The following is a 26,381-nucleotide window of genomic DNA, read 5'->3' as shown; positions in this document are numbered from 1 at the left end:
TGTCGAAACTTATAAATACCAGCGCCATAGGCAGTTGAAATATGTATAGCGTACTATATAACCATTGTATTAAATATTTATCGTAAGGAAGTTGAAATCAAATTTATAAATTGAAAAAGATGGGCAAATATGAAAAAGCAAAAAAACCTGAAAGAGAAATTGATGATGACAAGATATAGAATTTGAATGCAAAATTTTGAAGCAATGAATTTTTTTGCAGAATATGAAAATTGAAATTATCAAAGTCTATGTCAGGTCTCTCATCGGGAGGGGAACACCCCGATACTGGCTAAAACAGAACGTTTCTGACAGCAATTTGAGCTAATAGCTCATGAAAGCACTCGAACCCCCGACGTTCTGCTATATATACATATACATATATAGTACCATTAAAATTCATAACCACCGAAATTCACTGAATATACAATATATCAAGTCAAATATAAGTGTTGTCCAAAATTAATATTAAAAGCCAATACATGTTGTCCAAAATCTATCTATATATATAAAATTGATTTTCTGTGTGTGTGTGTGTGTGTGTGTGTGTGTGTGTGTTCTCTATACAAATCTACAATTTTAGATCGATCGTCACCAAATTTTGCATATATACCAAATGGGACCCGACTTGAACGATAGGCTACTTTAAAATTTCGTCAGCCCAGGGCAAATGCCCCAAATGGGCAAAAAACTGTCCGGCAACAATGGTTTTTGGGCCTCAACAATCACTTTCCGAACGTTTACTTTGGTTACCGTGGTTCCCTAGCAATGCGTTTCAGACGCGTATATGCCTTTACAACGGTTTGTCACTTCTTTAATCCTGTTAGTATATGTATAATAGTTTATGCCTTTATAATGGTTTGCCACTTTTTCAATACTCTCAGTAATGAGGCTTTTTGAATAGACGTCATAATCATCATCAGCATCGCTTTGAAAGTCAGGAAAAAGGTGATCCTCATAGAAATCAGTGCTAAAATTGTCGATTTTACTGTAGAAAAGCGGAAATTAGTGGGATTTTCCGCCCCATCAATAATTTTAAAAATTGTATTGAATTCTCGATTTTTGAAATATTGAGTTCGCTTAGAGATATACGAAGCCCAGGAGATTAAAAATGAAGTAATTAGCCGGACCTACTTTTGAGTTAGACATTCATGCAATAACATTGATTTCAACTTTTTATTTATATCTTCTCAAGCATGAAAAATAATGTCTCCGTATTATCTTTTGATATTCAACTGCATTAATTCATAGTTTAGGATGTTTTAAAATGAATTATGGGCCCGTAAAGTATATCGAAGAAATTCCACAGCTTTAATCAAGCATTTTTGAAAGCTGAAACAGGCAGATGGATAAATTAAAGTTCAGGGGGGGGGGGATCGAAATACCTAGCGCCCCTTAAAAAAAGGAAAAAAATATATATTCGTTTCTATGTTTCTTTAAATCTAGATTTGTTTATTTCATGAAGTCGCTCAGGAAGTCGTCATATTGGTTAACTTAGACACGGTTTGCATGTCCCTCAAAGAAAGAGGGAGATATCACGTGATCCAAACAGCCTCATGGAAGAAAACCCGGGCAGCGCCGGGTATTATAGCTAGTATATATATAATTGATTTTCTGTCTGTGTATGTATGTTCTCCATACAAATCTACAATTTTAGATCGATCGTCGCCAAATTTTGCATATATACCAAATGGGACCCGACTTGAACGATAGGCTACTTTAAAATTTCGTCAGACCAGGGCAAATGGCCCAAATGGGCAAAAAACTGTCCGGCAACAATGGTTTTTGGGCCTCAACAATCACTTTCCGAACGTTTACTTTGGTTACCGTGGTTCCCTAGCGATGAGTTTCAGACGTGTTTATGTCTTTACAATGGTTTGTCATTTCTTTAATGCTGTCAGTTATGTATAATAGTTTATGCCTTTATAATGGTTTGCCACATTTTCAATACTCTCAGTAATGAGGCTTTTTGAATAGACGTCATAATCATCACCATCATCGCTTTGAGGGTCAGGAAAAGGGTGATCCTCATAGAAATCAGTATTAAAATTGCCGATTTAACTGCATAAATACGGAAATTTAGTGGGGGGGGGGGATTTCCTGCCACATCAATAATTTAAAAAATTAAATTGAATTCTCGATTTTTGAAATATTGAATTCGCTTGGAGATACGAAGCCCAGAAAATTAAGTATGAAGTAATTAGCCGGATCTACTTTTGAGTTGGATATCCAGGCAATAACATTGATTTCAACTTTTTATTTATATCTTCTCAAGCATGAAAATTAATGTCTCTGTGTTGTCTTTTGATATTTATTTGCATAAATTCATACAGTTTAGGATGTTTTTAAAATTAGTTATGGGCCCCGTAAAGTGCATCGAAAAAATTCCACAGCTTTAATTAAGCATTTTTGGAAGCTGAAACAGGCAGAAATAGATAACTTGAAGTTCAGGGGGAGGGAATCGAAGTACCTAGCACCCATCAAAAAAAGGGGGGGGGGGACGACTATTCATTTTTACGTTTCTTTAAATTTAGATTTGTTTATTTCATGAGTCGCGCAGGACGTCGCCATATTGGTTAACTTAGACACGGTTTGCATGTCCCTCAAAGAAAGAGGGAGATATCACGTGTTTCTGACAGCCTCATTGAAGAAAACCCGGGCAGCGCCGGGTATTGTAGCTAGTAGAATATAAAATAAGTAAATGCAGAAGGTGAAAGTACGTATCAATATACAGGGCGTCCATAATTAAAAGATTCTATTTTAAAGTAGTCTACAGGCGAAACCAGTCATCAGAAAAGTGTGAAATTTTGGGGACTTTAATGAAGTGATGGGAATTTGTTTCGGGGGGGGGGGAATAGTTGCACATGTGGCCCCCAAAGGGTGTTATGCAGTAGCGGTTACAAAACCTAGTAACATTCACGGAGATCTTGTTTCTCAATGTTTTTGCTGCAAAATGATAATTCAACGAGGAAGGTTGGAACCTGTGGAAAATTGGTAATGCATAGGTGCCAATGCTTCCGATTTTTCAGCCTTATTAAAATCTCCCGGTCGGAAATCGAATTCTTCCGATTTTTCGTATCTTCATAAAAAAATCCCTAAAGAAGTCTTCAAACTGAGCTTTCTTTGAATGAAAAATCCCTAACGAACTCTTTTCTAGTCCTTGCAATTTCAGGCTGACCCCGTTTTCTCAGAAAAAATATGGGAAATCAGGATTTCAAGAAAAAAAAAAGAATCGGCAATTGTCACCAAATATGACGATTAAGGCAAGCAAAGTGGGCAATTATTGCTAAAAAAATCAGGACGGGGAAAAATGAGTCTAGGAAAAACAGGATTAATATATGGTCACCCATTGCAATTTCAAAAAAGCCCCCTGTTTTTCCTATTTTATTTGTTTGACATGTTTTCTTTGATGTGTAATGTGTCATCATGGGAAAAACTACAGATTTTTCAAGTCTGTGAATTGGCACCTATGATAATGTAATCTGTTTAGTACTGAAAAGTTGGATCTGAAATGATCTGGAAATTAAACTGAAAAATTCAGTGATCCGAATATGTTTCTTCATCCCGAATGTGAATCATGTACGACTCACATTCGCGGGAAGTAGGTGATTAAAAAGTCGTAAAAGAGGTGAGGTGGGAGAAATGATGAGATTTTATGGGTAATAATTTGGGAGTTGAAAGCCAAAATTCGACAGGGAAGAAAGTAAAACGGGACGTCTCTACGGACAAAAATACAAAAACAAAATCAGGTTTTTATCACACGAAAACCGACAGCGGATTTACATGGAAAACATGGGCGCTTCTTTCCATTTAAAGCCGCGATTCCCAACGTGGGGCCGGGGAGATAATACGATTTTTAAAAGGCAATTTTTTTTTATGTTTTAAGGAGGCAATCGCGATTTATGAAAATTCATATTTTATGAAAAATATAATTCCTCAGAATTAATGAAAATTATTATTTGATAAGGAAATAATTTCAGAATTAAAGAAATTCATAGCCAGCGAAGAAAATATTCACAAATTAATGAAATGCTGTATTTTTAATGAGGAAATAATTTAAATATCAATGAAAAAATGATCTCGCGGAATAAGTGAAATTCTCCAATAACGTAGAGCGCGTTCTAATTGCTACTTAAGATTGGGCCCTGTTGGGTTCACCCGTTAAGACGCTACTGCGAGAATCACGATACTACAGCATAACTTATTGGCCATCGAACTTCATGGAAATTTTTTTTTTGGCCCGCACTGTCTTAAAAGTTGAAAACTCCTGCTTTTTAGACCAGGTTTTGGGCTACCTCCACGGGGATTCTGAAAGGGGAGGGGGTGCAAACAGTCTAATTTAAAGTTTCAGAAGAGCAGAGAAAGAATTTCTCCAAAGAAATTTCGAATTTTGAACCTTCAAAAAAGAGTTTCAAATTCACAAGAAATAGATTGAAACAACATTTAAAGATTTTTTTTTCTTTTAATATTTCAATTAATTTACTTTTTTTTTCAATTCTCGATCATCTTGGGCAGCATATCCCCCCCATGTGTCGTTCATGAGGGGATATCAAGATTATATGTACAAGATGCTTAGGTGGGGCATGGCGAAGAAAAGGTTGGGGAAACACTGATTTAAAGAGATTCATTCCCTCCCACTGGAAAGAGATAAACACCTCCTCGCATCGAGCCAGTACGAACAAGGAAGTCTCGAAGAGATTTCGCGATTCGTACATAAAAGATTGCGACGACGGGTGAAGGGAAGATGATCATGTATTACGTAGAAAAGAAGAGAATCGTATCATATGAGATTCCGATTGATATAGATACCGAGGTACACACATACTATCAATCAACAACTCATCGGAACGTTCCGGTTTTGCCTTGTCTCGTACACTCCCCGAGGTTGTCAAACACGTCTGGAGGTCACCGAAAGGTCATGGGAAACGTCAATATATATAACGATCTGATTCAGAAATGAAATGAGGAGGGGTGGAAAAAAAAAGAAGGTTATTAATGCTTTGCCGAGAGTCTTCCGCGTATGACAAGATAATTGTCTAGGATTTCTACTAAAGAGTCTCTTTTTTTCAGAGTAGTTGTCCAAGAGTGATACCATTTGTTAATGCGACACCTGTCGGTTGATGAAACAACCGCGCCCACCAAAGAGCAACAATTTTTTTTTTCATTCGTTTCATGTCAGAACGAAATCTTGCCCGGCTTTGACTGAAATTGCAGTTTCCCGTCAGTATCGTCGAGAAACATTGATCATAAACGAATTAATTCCTACAGGTATACACTATTTCACAGAGAAAGTGGACCTCCACGAAATTCGAAACGCAGGACATATTTTGAGCATGTAATCTTTTATTTTGACATATTATGCGCGTGTAATGGCTGAACATACAGGGTGACATATGAGTAAGGGACCACCAACGTCACACATTTCGCCTGACGTGGAAGTATGGTTTGGATTGCATCGCATCGATACTACAACACCGTACATATTTCTCTGCGGAATTACTAACGAATTGGTACATACACTAATGGGTTGTGTGTGATTATATATATGAGTGGCCCTAACGTATTTATGTTGTGAGCGCTATGCTTGTCTCGTGTTATACTGGTGCTGCCATCTGCCTGCAATATTTTGAAGCATCAGCATCGATTCCTTTCAGCATAATTAAATGGGAACAATGACAGAATGCTGGCGATATGTTACTGCCTGTAGCGCTGATCCTGTCTTAGAACCAAACCATAGCCACCAACTTCGGAGAATGCGAATTAAGGAGATTTTCCCACGGGTTTGAATTCCGAAAATATAAAAGGGATTTTAAAAACAAAGTAGAGATATTTTTTATGAATGGTAGTAAAATCGTAGGGATTTTTTTCTCTTTTGGAAAAAAAAAAAAAAGACATGTTATCCATCCTGAATTAGCATGAAATCGCCAATTATCCCCAAGCAGAAGGCAAAAGTTCGGCTCTTTGACACTCCAATCTAACTTGTGTGCCATCAATATTATCACTATAGCCGGGATTACACTATAAAAGTTTTAGAAAAATTAATTTATGAAACTTGAAAAATACAACCAATAAGCGTATCGGTCACATTTGCTCGAATGTAACCGATGCGCTTACTGGCTTTTTTTCTTCAAGTTTATAAAAGAACTTTTCTAAAACGTTTATAGTATAATGCGGCCCTTAATTATGATCAGACGTCACTTTGAACAAAAACTGGTTTTGCCGCTCCAAGATGGAGGATAATGAGTCCGTCCGTTTATATGGGCGCCTTAGGTTACCTTCCATTACTACACTCAGATCAAAATCACGACAATAAAAAATCCACCCTAGAGCCCCAAAACATAACAAACTTATTCACAATGAAACGTATGGACACAAAACAGACAAGAAATCTCACTGATTCAGCTGTCGGGAGTCCGAACTGATGCTACAGTCTTGGCAAATTTTGTTTTTTAATTGCTAAAATGAAACATTTCTTGGTGATTAGGCGGAGTTACGACTATTTAATTAACTCGTGCGACGTCATTTAGGGGGGGGGGGGAAGACAAGGGCAACTCAATTTTTTCAAATGTTCTTTTTGGCTAGAATTCCGACCCCAAAAGTGTAAATTTTTTACAATCGTGGTCAAAATTCGGGAGATACAAGAATTTTTCGGAAGTCCGGGAGATGGAGTACAAATCCGGGAGGCTCGCAGCTATGCCACACCAAAGGCCGTTTTGTTTTCAACAAGATATTGCGCACCTTTACACAACAAACACCAGCAGTTAGCCTACGCAAGGTATCTAGACACTGCCCAAGCCAGCACGTTATCGCCGCCGACCAATCACTAAACGATATTCTGTGAGACAAAATTGGTTTCGAATGGATACTCTTCTCAGTCAGAACGAAACAAGTACGAGTTGTCCAATACCGTTAACATGATCGGAAATTGTCAACAACTCATCGTAACGCTCATATAATCAATGCCATACAGGGCAGCTGAATCCATAGCATATATATATTTCAAAATAAAGATCACACGCTTGGAATGCGTTGCTCCGTGTTATATATAAGTATACGTTCATTCCATCATATATAAATCAGTGTCAAAAACAGTGTATGTATCATGGCTAATTCATTAAGTCTGTCCAGTTCACGTGGGTCAGACGTTTAACACGGGCCGTAACAAATCCTTTCCGTGGCACGGTAGAGACCACTAAACACCCTTTAAAATGCCGTATCTTTTTTATGAAGTAGGTTTTCTTCTGATTTTCAGCAAGTGAAAACTAAGGAGTACAGGGAAAAGTATTCCATTGAGAAATAAAATTTACAAAATATCTATGCTTGCCAATGCTAAAATAATGGGCTTTTAAGGAGGCGAGGTATCTCGTCAATGCCGCTCAGAGGGTTAACACATATGAAGAAGACATGAACAAATTAACTCTGAAGTTGAATCACATAATGAACTTAAAAAAAATACGGATACTCTCACGATCCTTCACCTTGTTAGGGTTGCAGGTCCAGCTTCTCCTCATCGAATGCAAATTGTCTTCGGCGTTCGCGGCGATAGTGCTTCCGACGTTGCCGAGTCCAGTTGGGTCGTACATACCGGGAAGTAGCCTCAGCCGGTTCCCCGGCACGATTCCCTGCCTTCCACGGAGCGAACATAGCCACCAACCCTCCAGGCTGTTCGTGTTCTGCTCCAACACTGTGAGGATGTCACCTTTACGGAAAGCCAGTTCGTCCGGAGCTTCCGCCACATTGTCGTACAGGGCTTTGGCCAGACAATTCTGGAACGATACAAATAAACGAAATTATAAATACGCATAATAAGAGGCAATATTTACATCGTGAAAGAAAAATGATTCGGTCAAGTCAAAAACACCTAGATACCAAAACAAATAATTAGAGCACACAAGCCCAAGTCACGAAGACTTCGGCACAGAGACCTAAAATAACGAGGGCGAATATCAAGCGTATCGAATCGAACGAGGAAGAATGAGAGGGCGAATATAAATCACCCGAAAGGCAAGCACCTACCCACTTCATATCATACTTTGAAAATAAACCACCCCATCTTATTTTTTTTTCAATCAACAACCCATCAAGGTTTATTTGAGAACCATAAAAACTGCATAAGAGTGTGAGCATAGCGTGTTTTTTTTTTGTGGGAAAATGAGAGACAGCTCTTTATCCTCGGATGCCGAGTGGAATGATTAATTACCACCTGCATTGCCCCCCACAACGCATGCGCAGCAAAGACATTTTCCAAGCAGGAGAAGGCAATAAACCTTTAATTATAATGAAAAAAAAAAAATCTCTTCCACAGAAAAAGAGGAAGTAAGGGCTGTTGAATAGGACACTATATTCCAAAATGAATGAATGCACCGTGAAACAACAAAACGCGGTCGAATACGTGATGGAAACGTGACGACGCATGCCATAGGTTTCTATAAGCACAACGAACTTCTGAGAGCAAGGTGGACATCCGTTGTATCAAATATTATACAGATATTTGTTGCACAGTTTGGGGCATCAACCTCAAGAAAGATTCTTGCGAGAAATTTAAAAGTTTAAGCAAATTACGAATTGATATCTTTTGACACTTTTTACGAAATTCAATTAAAATGTAAGGTTATACATTAAAAACCTAAGGTTAGTTGTCGTTGAGTTTTCAATGGGGGCTGCGCGCTGTGCTAGCAAGGTCAGTCGGAATTTATTGTTCGAAATTCGAATGACCGAATTTACACACTTGCGCACGATTCCTCAGATTCCTTCACCACAGCAGTACACAAACATTTTTGAAAGAGTGACCCGCAAACCTCTTTCGAAATGAATTTCATCGGTGCTGCTTCGTCTTCCGCCGTAATCAATTGCATTCAAAATTAACACAATGACTCCACTGCCATCAGCTACAAAATATTTTCTTGATATGTTGAATAATATACAGGGTATCCACTCGCATCGTTGTCCAATGCTTATTTCTTTGAACCATTGGTTTCAGAGAAAAGTTTCAATTACAAAAATCTTACAGATGATGTCACCCATCATCTTAAATGCCATTGCTCAAATGCATAAATATATATATAAGATGATGGGCGTAATATTAATAAAAAAGATACAAAATTTATATTTTTATACGGTCCCTTTGTCCTCTAACTTCCAATTAGAAAGTTGTTGCCCCTTCTGTACTGAGGCCACGAAGAAAAATTCCATGTTTCCAAGTGCAATATTCGCTTAGATATTTTGATTTCAAAAACCACGGGAAAGAACAGCATAAATTGAGGGTAAAGAACGTTGTCCGTTGGTCTATGCCGATTTTTGAATTCAAATACAGGGTGATTATAAAAAAACTATCCCGACATATGGGCCCCTAATTATCATACCATTCACAGAAACTGAATGAAATTTTGGCATAAGGTATTTTGATGTATGCGCTCAAGAATGATATGGAAAACAACAGTGTCACTCTAACAGTTACGGTTACAGTGAGAAAATTTCGAAAATATCAAATGGCAACACCAAGTTTATTTGTATTGGAATGCGATCTCCATACTGAAAAACACTAAATAGCGTTGGAACGGCAACTGTAGCATGAAAATCACCGGCGGTAGATAGGCTAAAAGTGAGGGCAACCAATAAGGACAGAGAAGCAGCATAAAATAAAGCATTTTATTGTGTTTCACAAATTTTCCACATGACCTTGTGGAGGACTAATCAGGCTGGGATCTCAAACGGTGTGACGAATGAAGCGAACATTAATGCTCTGGTGCACGGCAAAGTCCTTTTTCCTTGCCTAGCTCCGGGGATTTTCGTGCTACAGGTGCCATTCCAACGCTATTTAGTGTTTTTCAGTATGGAGATCGCATTCCAATACAAAAAACTTGGTGTTGCCATTGGATATTTTCGAAATTTTCTCACTGTAACCGTAACTGTTAGAGTGACACTGTTGTTTTCATATCATTCTTGAGCGCATACCTCAAAATACCTTATGCCAAAATTTCATTCAGTTTCTGTGAATGGTATGATAATTAGGGGCCGATATGTAGGGATAGTTTTTTTTATAATCACCCCGTATATCAGCGAATATTGCACTTAGAAATATGTAAACTTCTTTGTTGGCCTCAGAAGAGACAGGGCAACAACTTTCTAATTGAAAGATATGACAGGAAAAACAGTATAAAAATTTAAACTTTGGAATATTTTTTTATCAATATATATATACGTATTTTTTTCATTTGAACAACAGTATTTAAGATGATGGTCGGCACCATTTGAAAAAATTTTCTAATTGAAAGTTATCTCTAAAACTCAACGGTTCAGGAAATAGCACAACGATAAGAATGGACATCCTTTATATTGACAATTTTAGATGTAGAACTTCAAAATATTGTATGATGCATACGTATATGTTAAATAGCTAAGTTATTAATTAAGGCATTATATTGGTTTGATATAATTTTCGAAATACATTATAGGAAATTCGCTTACGCGAGTTCATTAACGAACGATCCACACTGGAAAAACTCATTACTTCGTTCAATATTTAACCCGTAACAAGAAGTGCAAACGGTTTGGAAGAGCGGTCGAAATAAGAAATCCCAATGACCAACTTTTTCAGGAACTTGAACAATTCTTACACGAAAGCCAATAGAAATAATGCTCTGCAGCAAAATTTAACTTCAGACAGAGAAATAATAACAGATGGCGTACAGATGCGAGTAGAAGTACTGTCATTCTTCCTAAAAAAAAATGTGACCTACTACCCCTTAAAATTTCATACCAATGGAATTTCCACATCCGGATTATACGCAGGTAATAATGCTATCAATAATAATGAGATCTACGTTTAATGAAAACGACAAGCTGCTGTTCAAACTGAAATTATTCTAATAACCTTGATCCGATTGAAACGAAAATTTGGGATCATAAGCGAAGAGCAAATTTGTGCTCCATGATATGGATGGGGACAGATCGAAAAGGCTGCAGAGCAAAAGTCCAAACTAGCAAAACCTGGAAGAAAAAAAATTGTAATCATGGACAACGTGAGAGAGAGATATGTCCCTCCAATTATATATTCCGTATAGACATGGATTTAACAATTACTAAAACAATGCTTACACGGAAATTAAACATAGGATGTTTTGAGGAGGACCACTGCTGAAATTCAGGTGAAAGGGATCTTTGGAAGGTGATTAAATTATCACAGTGGGAAAACACAGATTTGAAGCGTTTAAGTCTAATTGTTTAAGTCTAATAAGCGTTTATTTGAAGCGTTAAGCGTCAAATATTGCGAGGAAAAAGGGTGCATACATGCCAACCTTGGAACCAAGCCTCTCCGTAGTAGCAATGCTCATCGCCGGGACAGGGTCACCCCCCCCTCCCCTCCAATTGCTTTTCTCACGGCTTTTTTTAAAATTCAAATCAATTTTTTTCCCACTTTAGAAAAAAATTGTGAATCTGACATTCTATATCAAACCAGCAGTAACAGGCTGCCTGGCACTGCCCGGGTTTTCTTTATATACTGAGAGCATTAAAAAGTGACAAATCATTGTTTGAGAACTAAGGTAACAAAAGTAGGCAATCTCAAAGTCATTGTTCCTGGACAGTTTTGTGACCCTATCGGATATTTGCCCAGCTCTGATAGCTTTTATAGTAGCCTATCTTTTAGGTTGGGGGCTGTTTGGCACACATACAAAATTTGGCAAAGATGGGTATGAAATTGTAGATTTGTATCGAGAACATACAGATAGACACAAAAAAAAAATAAACTTTATAGATGCCGAGTTTTTCGTTTTACAGTGCCATTTGTGAGTGAAAAATTTGAACTTCGTTTTATTTATCAAAAATAACTCTTAAGACATATTTAGTTATCTTAGTGCAAAACCGCACCTTTTTCTGTCAATTGTTGATTTGTTATTAATTTAATATTTATTCTTTGGAGATGCGGTCTTTGCATGGCGTCATTTTGCACTTGATATAGGATAATGTACATAATTCAAAGAAATCCTTTTACAAAAAAAAGTTTCTAAAAAGGTTGCCGTAGTTTTCAAGATTTGCCGTAGTTCCGTATTTTACGGTAGAAAGCCGAAGAAACCACGGAAATTCCGATAGTAGTTGGCAAGTACGGGCGTGGCTTCAGTAAAAATCTAATTCAAATTCTCATATCATCTCACACAGGTTTCACCATGGTCTGGAATACACCCCTTCTATCCCCCTCCCAAGGAGACTCACGGGTATCTCGCCCAGAATACTTTTTAAGTATAATCAACCTCGAGTATAAAAATTTTTGTAATCTATAAATTTTCTCAAAAACCAACTCATTCGTTAGAAAAAGCCCCACTAATTAATTAGAAAAGCTCAATGTTGGGAGACCACAAGAAAAACAAATATGGTCCTATGGGTGAAAAAGGGTCAAGAAACACTGGTATAAACACAGAAATTCACAATTTATAGAGAAGAATTAGGAGCGATCTTATGATACGTATAAAGGATGCTCGAAAGCAAACAGAATTTAATTAATTTGAAAGGGTTTAAAAAACGAATTCTTACACGTTTTTTTTGGGGGAAAAAAGTCAATGATTACGGAATCGCAGAGAAATTCTCCCACGGGCCGTCCGTCCACTCGAACATTTTACCATGCAGATCACGACTTGCCAAAAAATTCCCTCGTGTAATGACAATCATAAGATTCCCGTATCAAAGCCGAAAGCACGCCACGCCAGAAAAAATTCGGTTGAAAAAACACCGCTACCGCAAGTTTCGCGATACCAGAATTAATCCTCTCTTTATCCTCTTGTCCATTATATTTCCCATATGATTCTGCGTTTCTGAATACTAGAAGGGGAAAAAAATCAATTAAAAGAAACCGCAACATTTTTTCTTTCATTTTTCTTTTTTTGAAACCACGTGGCTCATATTAAAAAAAAAAAACCACAATAATAAGACAATCGACTAGAACTGGTGCCGGTCGGACTCGCCACATAGGAGACATCGACGTCGTCTTTTTTTTTCAGAATGTGAATTTATTATACAAAATGAAATCTACTCCTTTTTTTTTTCAAATACGAAACCGGTTCAGTCACCTCTAATTACCGGATTCTCATATCATCTCACACAGGTTTCACCATAGTCTGGAATACGCCTTCTATGGATCACCGATGAGATGCAGCGAAACATTTTTTTTCCAGGCGCAAAGCATCTTGACCAAACCAGCACCTCCTAGAGATTGAGGATCATCTATCTCTAGGAGGTGCTGACCAAACCCAATTTTGCAGATCAATATAGGACCATACCTTGGCAAAGAATCTGCGCGACGACCCACAGAAATTTGGAATCTTTGAAACAAAACCAAAAAGGATGGAGAAATTAATGTTTTCACAGCCGGTGTCAAGATGAAAAGAAAATTCTAGGCCAAGCAGCTTTTTGGAAGCTTTGGTTTATAAAATTTGTCTTTCCAGATATTTCGTCCATATCTGGGGTGGAAGATGATTCAGTAGTGACGGGCGCATCCAAGCAGATGGAAATCTAGCAATTCAAATTCCAATAGTGTTTCTCAACCAGAGCCCATATGGCACCACTTGCGGTCCTGGGATATTCTTAGGTGGCCACGAGTAAAAATCAAATTTAGGGGGGGGGACAGTGGGGCTGGATGGAAGGGAGGTAGAACAGAGAACTGTGAAGAAATAAAACTTTTTAAGAAGGATTTGGTGGAGAAAAGTTTGACTAACTTTCGAAATCCTGCAGAACTGTGCATAGAACCAAAAATATCTTCACGCATAGACCCAAAAAATTGTAAGACCCCCCCAGCACATCACTTTTCCTCAGAGTCAATAATGTTGAGACCTCCCTGCATAAAACTTACGAGAGAAAATTCTCACTAAACTCTAGCACAGGGTTCTGTAGATTGGCCTTATTTTGTTTTTATTCACTATAAATTTATAATCACATACATAAATTTATTAAATAACTATACATCAGTAGAAAGAATTTCGCTCTTGGATGATGGAGGTATTAAATTAGATCATTTTTGTCGTACGACGGTCATTTTCCACACACGCGGGCTAATTAGACCGGGACATAAAATTTATTGCCGATTCCGAACGGCAAAATTGTTTTTATACTCATCGAGAGTTTGGTGCGCTAACCCCTCAATTGTGGGACTCCCTGCGGTAGCAATTTTTTCTGTGGTCACGTCGTTTCTGTTGTAACCGTGTCAGGAAATTTTTCTGACTAGGACGAACCGAGTATCGAAGTCACGATACCTCTAAACATCCTTTCGTACTTTAGGCAAGTATCTTATCGATCTGGGCTACCGCGCCCAAGAGGTATCAAATAAGGCAAGAGGACCAAGAGAAGAAAATGGTCCAAAAGGGGGGGGGGGCATGGGCGACAAATATGGTTAAGAAACATTGTTCTAATAGGCTCCTCAGCCCAGAACTATGTTCCCATAATCAAAGACGCAACAGCAGAGGCGAATTTTCTGCTTCGCTGCCTAAAGGGTATTCAGATTTTGCCAGCCTGGTTATCATCACCCCCCTTCACCCATTGCATATTAACTTGCACAAAGCAGAAAAGAATGTATATATAACAACTGAATTTGATATTAATTACTCGTTAAATAATAACTGAATCTCATTTCTGAGAGATTAAAAATACGAACGAACAATTTATTTATGAAAAATATTATTAATCCAGAAAATGTTTACACATTTCCAGCGCTAACAGTCAATTTCCCCAGTTACCAACTTATTTCCCTTTGACAAGTTCTAAGACCGATTTCCGGCATCTTGCCTTGACTTGGAACCAGTCCAAAAAAAAGTCAGACACATTTGGTAAAGAGAAGTATACAGTATACACAAACTACGTGAGATACATAATCATAAGCAAGAATCTCGTTCCGAAGTGAATCTCACATGTAATAACACACGTAAGCGACAACATTTTCCCTCGTGCACTTTTCTTATATATACCTCTATCCTAATATAACATTTTTTCTTTCTTTTTTTCTCTCTCCTGCGAAGTATCAAGAATATCGATCCATTATTTTGCTATTGATAGAAAGAAGAAAGCCAAAAGAGTACGAGACGGGTTTCGCCGCACAGCTTCAGGATAAAATATTTTCCCAAGGAGCAATAGGAATTTCACACACTCAAATCAGACGCGACTCACGAATCGGAAAAAAATACGCCAACAACAGAGAATTTTCTGCAGGCATTTACAACCTTACACTTTCCGCAAGTAAATTGCACGAACTGCGCATTGAACAAATGAAAAATTGCGATTAAGAACATTTTTTTTTGTTATACAAACTTTTGAATACTCCAAAGAATTAACGAGCTTGATGAGAAACAGCTGATCATGTATTCCGAATGATGTCAACACCACTTTGAGAAAATTTATTTTCTGTCACAAAGAGGTTCATCAAATGACCTTGCTTTCAATCCGAGCACAACTCCGGTCTATCTCCATGGCGATTTACTACCGAATAAGTTGTGCCGGAAGTGTGCATGTGTACCAAAATGTCTTGGTGCGTATGTGGTTTGCGCGCGAATTTAAGTGCTGATATACATTTTCAAACCACGAGTAAAGTGCAATGGTTGAACAGTTGTACCGTTGTGGGTCTGTTGCACGAGATCGACTCACACTCACACCTCGAAGTTTGGAACCACAGAAAACCAACGTCAGCAATTAAAAATTCATTATTTAACTACAATTAAATGAACTCGCGATTAATACCACTACCATAACCGCAACTTTGGAAAATAAGAATTACGGAGGTTTTCGCGCGAAATTCAAATTCAGTATAAAAATGAATATAAAGGGATTTTTGAAAAATAATGTAGGGATTTTCCCCTTTTAAAAAACGTGACATCGTGCAAGCCATCGTCGATTAGCGCCAAGTCGCCAATCATCGTCATAAAATTACCTGCCGTCATTTTGGGGATGAAAAAAAAGGAAAGCAAGTATGTAAATCCTTTTTTCAAGTAAATTCTTTCGGAATAATTTATCCCTTCCAAAATTAGGGATTTTTTACAATTACGGTTGAAATTCGGGCGACATAAGAATTTTTCGGGAGACGGACTAGAAATTCGAGAGACTTGGCAGCTATGTACTACTAAACAATAAATGCACCTTGTAAATAGCCCAGCGGAATAGCAAACGAATTGGCGCATATGAAGCATTCTGTTCATAATCGTATGCATGATTCTAAGGCAATCATATCCATGCTTCCATTTCAATTGCATGGGGAAGGATATATAGCCATCAAATAAAGTAATGAAACAAGAAAAGGATAGAAAAATTTCGAATTACATATTGCTAATTCCTTTAGAATTAAGATTAGAAGAAAACATAGAATCAAGGCAAAATATAACAGATTCTAGCACTGACGATTGGCTACACTAATCTCATGAACTTATACTCCACAATCGTCATTCTCACTTCAAAATACGGGAGGCAGATGGCAGCACCATTAGAACACGAAACATGCACAAATCTGATAACATAAATAAGTTAAGGCCGCTCATACACTCAGAACGCACATTCTTACATGCACCAATCTACCAGAAATTCCTCAGAAGAATGTTTACGAGGTGCATATGCGATTAAGTCGTAGTGTAGTATTCCACAGTCATCTCTACGGAGAGTAGGCAGACATTCAATACGATACTTACATACACACGAAAATTCAGGCACCCGCTACTCTGGAAGAGAGATAGCAGCACTTATCGAACAAAAAACACAAATAACTCTGACATCACAAATCCATCATGGTCACACACATTCACAACATACATTCCAGCATCCACCAATGCACTAGAAATTCCTTAGAGGAATATTCGCGATTTGCATGCACGGTTTAGTAGTCTAATAGTCCAAAGTCATCAAAGCAGGTGTAGATAGATCGTCAATCTTAATGAGTGATTTCATTAAGAGATTAACCTTTCTTTTCACACTTCACTTTGGTTATATTCATTGAAATGACACCACTATGAGTACGAAAATTAAATTTTAGTGGTTTTGTTCTTGGACCGGGCTCTTCCAATTTCTAAATATTGTGTTACTTCTATCAGTTTTGCACTACACAATCATTATACAGAATAAAAAGTGGTATTTACACATACGCTAAATTGTACTGTTGAGTGGAACGAGCTCAATGAAGAAGACTTTATTCTTCCTATGGGATTAAAAAATAAAGTTCAGAATAAGGCGGAGTTATTTTTCTAACTATAAATCCCCAATAATATCTTCATACAACACGGAGCTATTCTAGTATTCTAGACAAAACACCAAAGGAATAACACCATGGCTGTAGGTTCCTCAGGACTATACGCATGAATCCCTTCATCCTCTATGTACATTGAACTACACGCATTGAATGCAGCGTTTCAGGGCCGAGATTAGAACCTAAGCATAACAGAAATACCAACCATACGGTATTTAATGGAGGAAAAATAGAGGAAACCAGAAATAAAATGGGTTTCCCGCTGAACATGGTTTTACCTTTTATAACATTGCGGAAGAGAGGAAAATAAAAGTGAGTCAGAGGATAAAATATATATTTTTATATATAAGGGAATAGTACAGAGTTTACGGGTCTAAAAAAAAAAAACTTCCCCACCCTTGATAGCATATATTCAACCATGCGTTAATAGAGATGTTACCAGATGAGATGACGTAATTCGCTTGACGTCACGTAACATACGGGAGTAGATCCCCGATCCAATATTCCGAAGTCCTCAAGGCAATAAAAGCTACTATGCGACAGCTAATCATCAGGAATCGTATCGTAGAGAAGAGTGAAAGTGGTACGACGAGAGTCACGGAAACGACGTTCGAAACGTCCATATTTCGCCACAACAACTGTCACCAAGACAAGTTTATTGATCCGGAAAAAAAAGCTGGAGATCGAGCAACGAGATTTTTTTTAGAGAACTTTGGCAGTTCTTAAGAAGTCAGAAAAAAAAGGGGTCTAATAATCGTCTTGGATGCTAACCAAAAAAGAGAAGAAAAAATAAAATAAACACCACAATTCAGTTTGGACAGAGTTCAATATACAGTCTCATTGGGTGTAGTATTTACTGAAACTTTTTCAAGTCATCGAACTCGAGTGAGAAGTTTTCTCTTTAGCTATAAAAAACCGTTTTTTTTCTTCTCTCATATGAAAATCGAAATATAAAATGAAACAATCGCTTGAAGAGAAAAACAAAAAAGCAAGGGTAAGCGACGCTATTTAGGATCAGAGATATGGTTGGCTGACCCTTACGATGGTTGCAACCAAGGGTTTTACTGAGAACAGGTCAAACTATAATATGAATGACTTGGACATTATTAATTTACTAGTGAAAGATAGAAATCACTAATTCCCGTAAAAAAATGGGAGATGATTTCCCATGTCCTTTTTCTCAAATCTTTCAAATCTGTCTTTTTTATAGGTTTTACGAGAAAAAAAACAACTCTTCATACCATTTAGAAGAACTAAAAAATTACTTTTTTTCCTATGGACATTTTTGACGATATGGTAGGGTGTATTATCATGGACGCGACTGAACACTCATATCCATAAAACAGCTTTCCAAACTTTTTGTTCCATCGTCCTCTTCCTTCAGAATTTTTTTCGCTCATCGCCCTCGACTTAAGCTAACCCATAGCTTCTGCCGTCCACTAGATCATACCATCGCCCCCCAGAATGTGATATTGCTCGCATTGGGAAAACACTGCCGTAAAACAATATGTGCGCTAAAACAAACAAACCTTTGCTAAAGGCGTACTAAAGTATAAACTGCATTGATGTTAAACGTAAACTAATGCATGTTATGAAGTGGTACCTTTTGGGACAGTTCTGAGAAGCCTTGGATAAACATAATCATGGCGAGGAAGTTGCGGGTGGCGAAAGTTTGAGAAATTCTGTCATAAATAAGTTGTCTACATATTCTTGGAGCTGATTGAAGATTTTATTTCTGATATTACTTCACAAAAAATTTTCCAATCGTATAGAAAAGAGAAGGAAAGGTATCGCAAAAGGATTTAAAGGTTTTTTTTTTTTTTGGCATACTACAAGTAAAGGGTAAAATCAGAGGAGCGTGGAGGCGGGAATAGCATTTTGTGATCATCTTTACCAACGCGATTGATCTATTATTTTTGGCATTCTGGCGTTCAAGAACTCGTACACGAACATCGCGATGGAAAAGGAGCATCACCCTGGATTGATGAAATTCATACCGTCATCGTGGGCCTATTTTCAAACATGTCCAGATTCCAGGTACATGAATCTTGTAGCCGTCTGTTCACAGAAGAAAAACTTGCAAGGGCTTTCATGTTGGTTGACACTATGTCCTCTACACATTGGTTGTCTACATAGATAGCGGATGGCCTCTTACTGCCGTAAGCAAAAACCAGAGAAAACCGAGTTTAATGTTACAAGTGTTATTTCAAATATTTCAGTCATAAAAAATAACGAAACCACTCCAATTATTTGTAGACAATGTGTACGATATGCAAAAGTGTTGCAAACATAATCATATATGTTTTCTGCATTCGAATAAATTTTCATTTCACTCAGGCAACCACCGTACAAAGCATACACACTACGCCAAGAAAAAAGAATAAAATATCTATAAAAACTGCAATACACGTGGAAACATAACTTTCCTTCCAGACGATAAAAGCGTGCGCTACAACACCTTTATATTATCATAGCCTGAACTGTGAATAACACCAATTTCTTTTCTTTTTTTAAAGGCTGTAAATATGCAAATGCTTCCACAAACGAGAGACGAAGTTCTATCCGAACAATGAACGAAGAAGCACCGCCAACAACAATCATAATAAAAAACCGGAGCGAGGATGATATGAGAGCCAGCAGTAAAAAGCGAGAGTTTGCTGAGCGGAACGCCTATTCAATTCGTCCCCTTATCCCGCCCAACCGGCAGAATCGATCAAGAGGTGTCCTTGTGGTGAAATGAATTCCCGGGACGAGAAGGGGGGGGGGGACCGCAAAAAAAATTGTAGGCGGAATTTTAGGCACGATATGTGAATGGTAAAAAAAAATGCCGCCACGTCAGCACGAACCCAGCAACGGTGCGACATGCCATCCACAAATGCACTCACTCCCGCTCTGCAGTCTTTCAAGCCTCGTGCATGTTAAAAGTTTCGTGCCCCACAGTGAAACCGTACCACCCACCAGCAGCAGCAAATATCGAATTACAGATTTGAAGATAATAATGCAGCGCTCAATATATGTACGCTCTCCGTCAACTGGGAGGGGTAAAAAAAACACACTAAAAACAGCCACTTGTGTTCCATTAAGCGAATTTCAACGACGATTTGCCTTCCCCCCCCCCAAACTCAGTTTATGAATGATGAATAGGGGAAAAAAATTGGCCGTGTCTTCACTCGACACAACGATTCACCCTACTAAATCGGTGGGGGGGGGGGGGGAATAGTGCGCGTGCGTGTGTGTATATGTATACACGTCATGAATCTTAGAAATTTTATCGTTACGAAAATCTTAGATTTTTAAGATGGAATTCAAATCGAATATTAGAACAAGAGCAAACCATTTTTTCCGCAGTGACGTTAGAAGCATGCAAATATCACGTTCTAAAATGCGTGGCCGAAAAGTTACGAACGAAGTTGGATTTTATTACTTCCCAATCAGTGAAATCGTCACTGAATATTGAATTCATACTGAGAATAAAACAAAGTTATTTTCAACTATACGGGAAAACTGCAAGAGCAAAATTCCTGGTGACAGAATCGGTATCAAAGCAATCAGTTTTTATACAAAAACGTGTCTGACATTTGTAACTTGAACGAAAAAAATCTGATGATTGGATTTTTCCAAATGCCATTAGAAAAGGATATGCTCTTCGCTGTAACCATAAAATCAAAATTATTTAATGAGGGAAAAAATAGTGAAATACCGAAACCGAAATTGAACCTTTCAAATGAAAATATCACAGATTCAAAAGTAATTCTGAGCAAATAGCAAAAAGTGAGAACGGCAATGAAAGTTAATAGATAAGTAATTTAAAATACGTGCAGTTCTTTCCCTCTCTCTCACCTCGAAAATTCGAATTTCACATAAAAAAATCTAGATTTACAGAAAATGACTTTCCCTTAATGCGTTCGGGCGAATCACTACCGATATCCGTTTAGAATCGATATAAGCTACGTATACCTCTTTGCACAATTTCCGTATCATAGAAAATGCTATAAAAAAATGCCAACCTGTGGCTGAACAAATGAAGATACTCTTTTTCTATCCCAGTAATCTTCTTTGAAAGTCAAGGGAAAGTTGAAAAATGAAAATGGTTTTGAAGAAAGATTCTGGGGAGAAGCCCCTTTTATCTTTCTCCGCCATTCCTTCCGTTTTCTTCACCAGGAGAGAATATCGTATCTCCTTGTTTTGAAGACGACTCTGCTCCTTCTTCAAGACGAGGAGCCTTGAAATCCGATAAGCCATACCAGCAAAGTGGGTGCGATTCCTTTTTCCCCTGTGAAAGAGGTATTCCGGTTTTTCAAAAAAAAAATTTTATTATCATTATTTTGGAGGGGACACCACTAGTAGTCTTTCACTCTGAGGGAAATCGCACACAGATACCACAGGAATAATTTAAGACACTCAAGAGTTGATGTGAGAAAGTGTCACATTCGAAAGTGTGGTATAGCTTGCTGTGCTCACCCCACCAAAAGAGTGAAATTCAAGATACTCTCATCCCCGGATTTCACTCTCTCAAGGGCTACAGAATTGAGGGGTTGTGAAGCATCTTCTTAGCGGCTCTCAAGACCAGTTGCCCTAAACCGACTTTTTTTCTTCCGAGGTGGGGGAGGGGGCATTTTCTGCCAAAGGCTATAGAACAAACAGATCACCGGATGAAAGAAACTACAAAGAACATTTTCTAACTTCAAGGCACTAATGCGAGCCGGTATCACATTTAAAAAAATTCTCTGCCAGATGACAGCAGTACACAAAACAAGTACAATTCCGACAACATAAATACGTTATACGTATTAAAGTAGAGGTCTTCAACCCGCAACCCGCCGATATTTCAGTGGCCCGTCAAGACACCGATTAGTGAAAAATGAAATCGGCATTCCACGATCTGAAACTATGATAGTAAATTCTTATTCGTTTTGTACATTCCTTCTATTGCGTGAACAATTGGTATATCTACAGAAATATCAAATCTAGAATTCTTACTGACTAGTTTCGACTTTGAAGCAATAAGAGAAAATTTTCTGAATTATATCAAGTTTCTTTTATCAATAGTGGTCATGGGGCCGAACCTTGGAATAAATTTGTGTGTGTTGAGGTTTATTCCAAGATAAATTTTTTTTTTTTTTTTAAGCATCGGTCTGATAGTCCTGGATATTATTGGATAAAACTCTCAGAGCAAGCAAAGCTCTAAATTTGCCAAATTAACAACCAATTACTTAATAATATATATTTACTAATTAATGATAATTATTATTTATATATAGGTTATATACTTATAATTTATGTTGAAATCTGATATAAACACTTGAAAGGGTATGAAAAAAAATCGTTTTTACAAAAATAAAAATCGAATTTTTTTAATTTAAAACGGATTTTTTTAAATTTTCATTAACCGAATGCATATTTTATAACCTAACAGCCTTTTTCCCTTAATCTCTCAAATTTAATTCAGTATTAATGAATAAACTAACAAACGAACTGCAATCAAGAAATATGAACACCAAAAATCTGTGCTTATGTAACATTAAAGGTCGTTGAGCCCAAATTAACTTCATGAATTATTAACATTTTTCTTGTAGAGAAAAGTGCTTTTATTCATGAGGGCTCTCACTCACCCCTAAAGTGAATGCTTGGTGGCAACTCAGTACTGGGCCGTAAATAGAATTTTTCCGCCCGGGGCAAATATTATTTTGCCGTCCTCACAACTTTAAAATTCGAAAATTTTGTAACGGTGTTCTTTGTTCCCACCTAAAACTGCTACCCCCTAAATTTCTTCGCCCGGAGCAGTTTCCCCCCCCCCCCCAAGTTACGGTCCTGACTCAGTATCACATATATGGTGCAGGTTTCCCGATTCACTCGATGTAAACCAAAGGGTCATTCAGCATCAACTAAGTAAGCAAATTCTATTGATAAGATTGTTTCTTGCGTAAGATGCATTTATTATAATGTGTTTCTAACGCGCATGATGTTGCTTAATAATTTACACAATTTTATTCTTTCACAGATTCCAAAAAACGAGCAAACTCAAAATTTTAATACGAAAAGTAAAGAAGTCTAAAGCTTAACAATATTTATTTTGGTACAATATCTATTATTTTGAATCAGCAATTAGGGGCATAGAATTCAACGCTTTACACAAAAAATAATTTTCTCTGTTTTTAATCGGGGAACTCTAGTATCACATTGTACATTGAAAATACTTAATGCAGTTATGCATCCAAGTTTAGTTTCCTATATTTTTTTGCAATTTTTTCTGTGCACACAATAGGCCGGTTTTTTTTCTGCATTGTATCTACAGATTAAGTTTAAGTCTATATTCACCTCGAAGATCTTCCATATTTCTTTTAATCACAAACTTTACCACATATCAATAACATGCCTACCATACCAAGTTACTTTTACTCCAATATCATTAAAGTTATGTAAAGGAAAGACGAAATTTAAATTTTGTGATTTAGTAAATCAATGATTTAAAAAAAAAATCACGGTATTTAAATCGTGATTTTAATCCATATTTAAATCAAGGCGATTTAAATCAGCCTACCCTGACACCTGATATAGCTGACAGCAAGACTGATAATGACAAGACATAAAATTTGAATGAAAGAATTTCGAAGTAATAGTTATAAGCAGAATATGTAGATTTTCGAAGCTGAAAGTCAAATTAGGTCATATATTTACACATATTTTTGTAAAATAAATTCACAAATTTTGTAACAATAATTTTTCATTGTATGGTCACCAAGAGGGAGAAGGGCAATGATTCTCTCTCTCACCCTTCCCATTAAATGTGGCCTGCGTAACTTTACGAATCTGTTGATGTAGCTTTGGGATGCAAAACAAGAAAGGGTTATCAGACCCTAGGATATACAGTACACACGCAACATGTTTCTACATGCGCTAATTCGTTACAAATTCCCCAGAGAACGGGGAAGTGCATTTTTACGAAGCGCGTGTACGGTCAAGTAGTAGCAGTAGTAAAAATTCTATTCAAAGACATCCAATCACACCTCCGAAATGACATGAACATTCCATGAAGGGGGGGGGGGGGAAGAATCAATTTACAGCAAAGCAGGGGTGGAAAAACATATCGAACGTCAAGGTTGCTGCACCCACACGAGAGAAAAAAGAAACCCCATCACTTTCAGAATTTCAATAATAACGCCAAACAATTGATGATGGTTTTTGAGCTCATTAACCTAAATGAACTGAAAACCGTTACAAACCCGTTTTCAATCTTCAGTAGGCGTGACACTTACTTCTAGGAGAGATGGTCACAGCCAGACACGGAGAATGGATAGCGTGCCTGTGATAATGGAAATATCCACCAACGCTATGTAGTTAATGCATCGGAGTCGAGCATTAATCAGAAACAGAGTGGACGACAGAACTAAGGTCCTTCTCTCAGTTACGATACAAACATATTGATGGTCGGTCATACCTGGAGCCATTTAACAGCCGCAACAACTCAATCATCTCTGAGGGACAAATAAATATCCCTCGATAATAATAGAATGGGTAAGACCGACATCAGCATATGCGAGAGATAGCTAAACATCAAAGCAATTCTTTTTCTCCCCAAGTGGATAGTGTTCCTAATCAGTGGTAGGCGAAATATAATCAGCGATGGCGAGAAACGAGCAAAGTTATATAAAATGCAAAACATTTGTTGTGGCACAATTTCTACTAGGGTGTAAGCAAGGCTCTTCTACGCATTTCTAAGGTGAACGCATTACACGACTTTCATCCGTTTCCAGGAACACGCAAGCTTCCTACGCTTTCCCGGAGTGGTGCTCGAAGCATGAATTGTTGGGAACGCAAGCTATAAATATGACTAATATTACTCCCAACTGATATTCCCTCAGAATAAACGAAAGCAGACAAATCCATTATATAAACAAAATTAAGAGGTGAAACCGACTAAACATTTAAACCATTCAAAATCACAATGGATTTATACTCAGATTTCTTTCATCTCAGATCCATGATCCCCTAACATACGTGGACTCGTTTCAGAATCTCATTCAGTGATTGTATTCAGTGATCGATTATTATCGGTTATTTATTCAAGAACAAAGGGCAGTCATTTCAACTTTTTCCGGGGGGGGGGCAGAGCACATATACTCAATGTATGTTGTATATATTTGTATATATATATATATATATACACACCATTTTTAGTGTATTTTTAAAAGCCAGGGGGGGGGGGGCAACGGCCCCCCTATATGACAGGCCTGTTCAAGAACCTAAATACAGTGCATTCAGTTCAAAATCGTACCGCACTGCATGCAACGCTTTACAGGTTGATACAATTTTAAATAAGATGTATGAAATGCCAAGCTATCTGTAGAACATGAACGCTGAAAAAAAAATTAATTAACCGCACCTTTAAATTCTAATTCCAATCGCAACCAAGGGAGGATTGATAAATGAGTACTGAACTCATATTATAAGGATGAGAATTAAATAGACTGGATAATCGGGGGTGAAGTTTATATTCTCTCACAGCAGGGGAATGAAAAAGATTCACTTTTAAATTACTTCGGGAAGTAAACTTGATTGCACACAAAAATCCAAAATGAGCTTCCAACAAGAAGACGCACACACACACACATTGAAGGTAGAACCAAACCCATATTGGTATACATCCATTAATGTGACACGCCGTCTAATAACCACCAGAGAGAGAGAGAGGAAATCAACTCAATTAACTTGATAGGCAGAAGTGGCTGTGTGTGTGTGCGCGCGAGGAGGGGGGGGGGGAGTTATTACTAAGGCCATTCCTATGTTTCAATCCACGCTGGTGACGCATTATAGAGAGGGTGGTGCATATCAGAGAACTAATTTGCGAGCTTATATCTCTCAATTAGCTCTCGCTGTCAATAAGGAAATGCTATATAATGAAGTACCTTTGGCATTTTGAGAATGTTTTTTTAATCCATGAAACTTCACTTTATACGGGGGGGGGGGAGGGAATTAGTTATACCTAAACATTAAGAATATTTTCAATTAAGCAAATAAATACCCCGACTTACGCTCCCGAGTTGGGCGATTTCGAAGTTATATGATTTTCTGTGAATAATGCAAATTTCTGAAACTGAAACAAATCGCAGGATAATTTCTGAGATAGAATAAATTATGCAGTAATAAATCAAGTAAAAATAGTTTTATTCTGTCAGACACG

At 37.5% G+C, this 26,381-nt stretch overlaps 1 protein-coding gene across 2 annotated transcripts in view; it reads right to left on the bottom strand.

The window, feature by feature from the left end:
* Positions 1-26,381, bottom strand: part of p130CAS (Serine_rich_CAS and FAT-like_CAS_C domain-containing protein p130CAS) — an 86,273-nt gene that overhangs the window by 15,458 nt on the left and 44,434 nt on the right. For both annotated transcript variants that reach the window (XM_089245485.1, XM_089245431.1), the window contains one exon: positions 7,476-7,763. In XM_089245485.1, the coding sequence (XP_089101611.1) occupies positions 7,476-7,763 (288 nt within the window). The remainder of the gene's footprint in view (positions 1-7,475; positions 7,764-26,381) is intronic.

Source organism: Pholcus phalangioides, unplaced genomic scaffold (assembly GCF_987345545.1).
Source record: "Pholcus phalangioides strain wild (caught in Gottingen) unplaced genomic scaffold, Ppha-v1.0 ptg000001l_1, whole genome shotgun sequence".
NCBI lineage: Eukaryota > Metazoa > Arthropoda > Arachnida > Araneae > Pholcidae > Pholcus > Pholcus phalangioides.
This window is presented reverse-complemented; position numbering and strand designations above follow the sequence as displayed.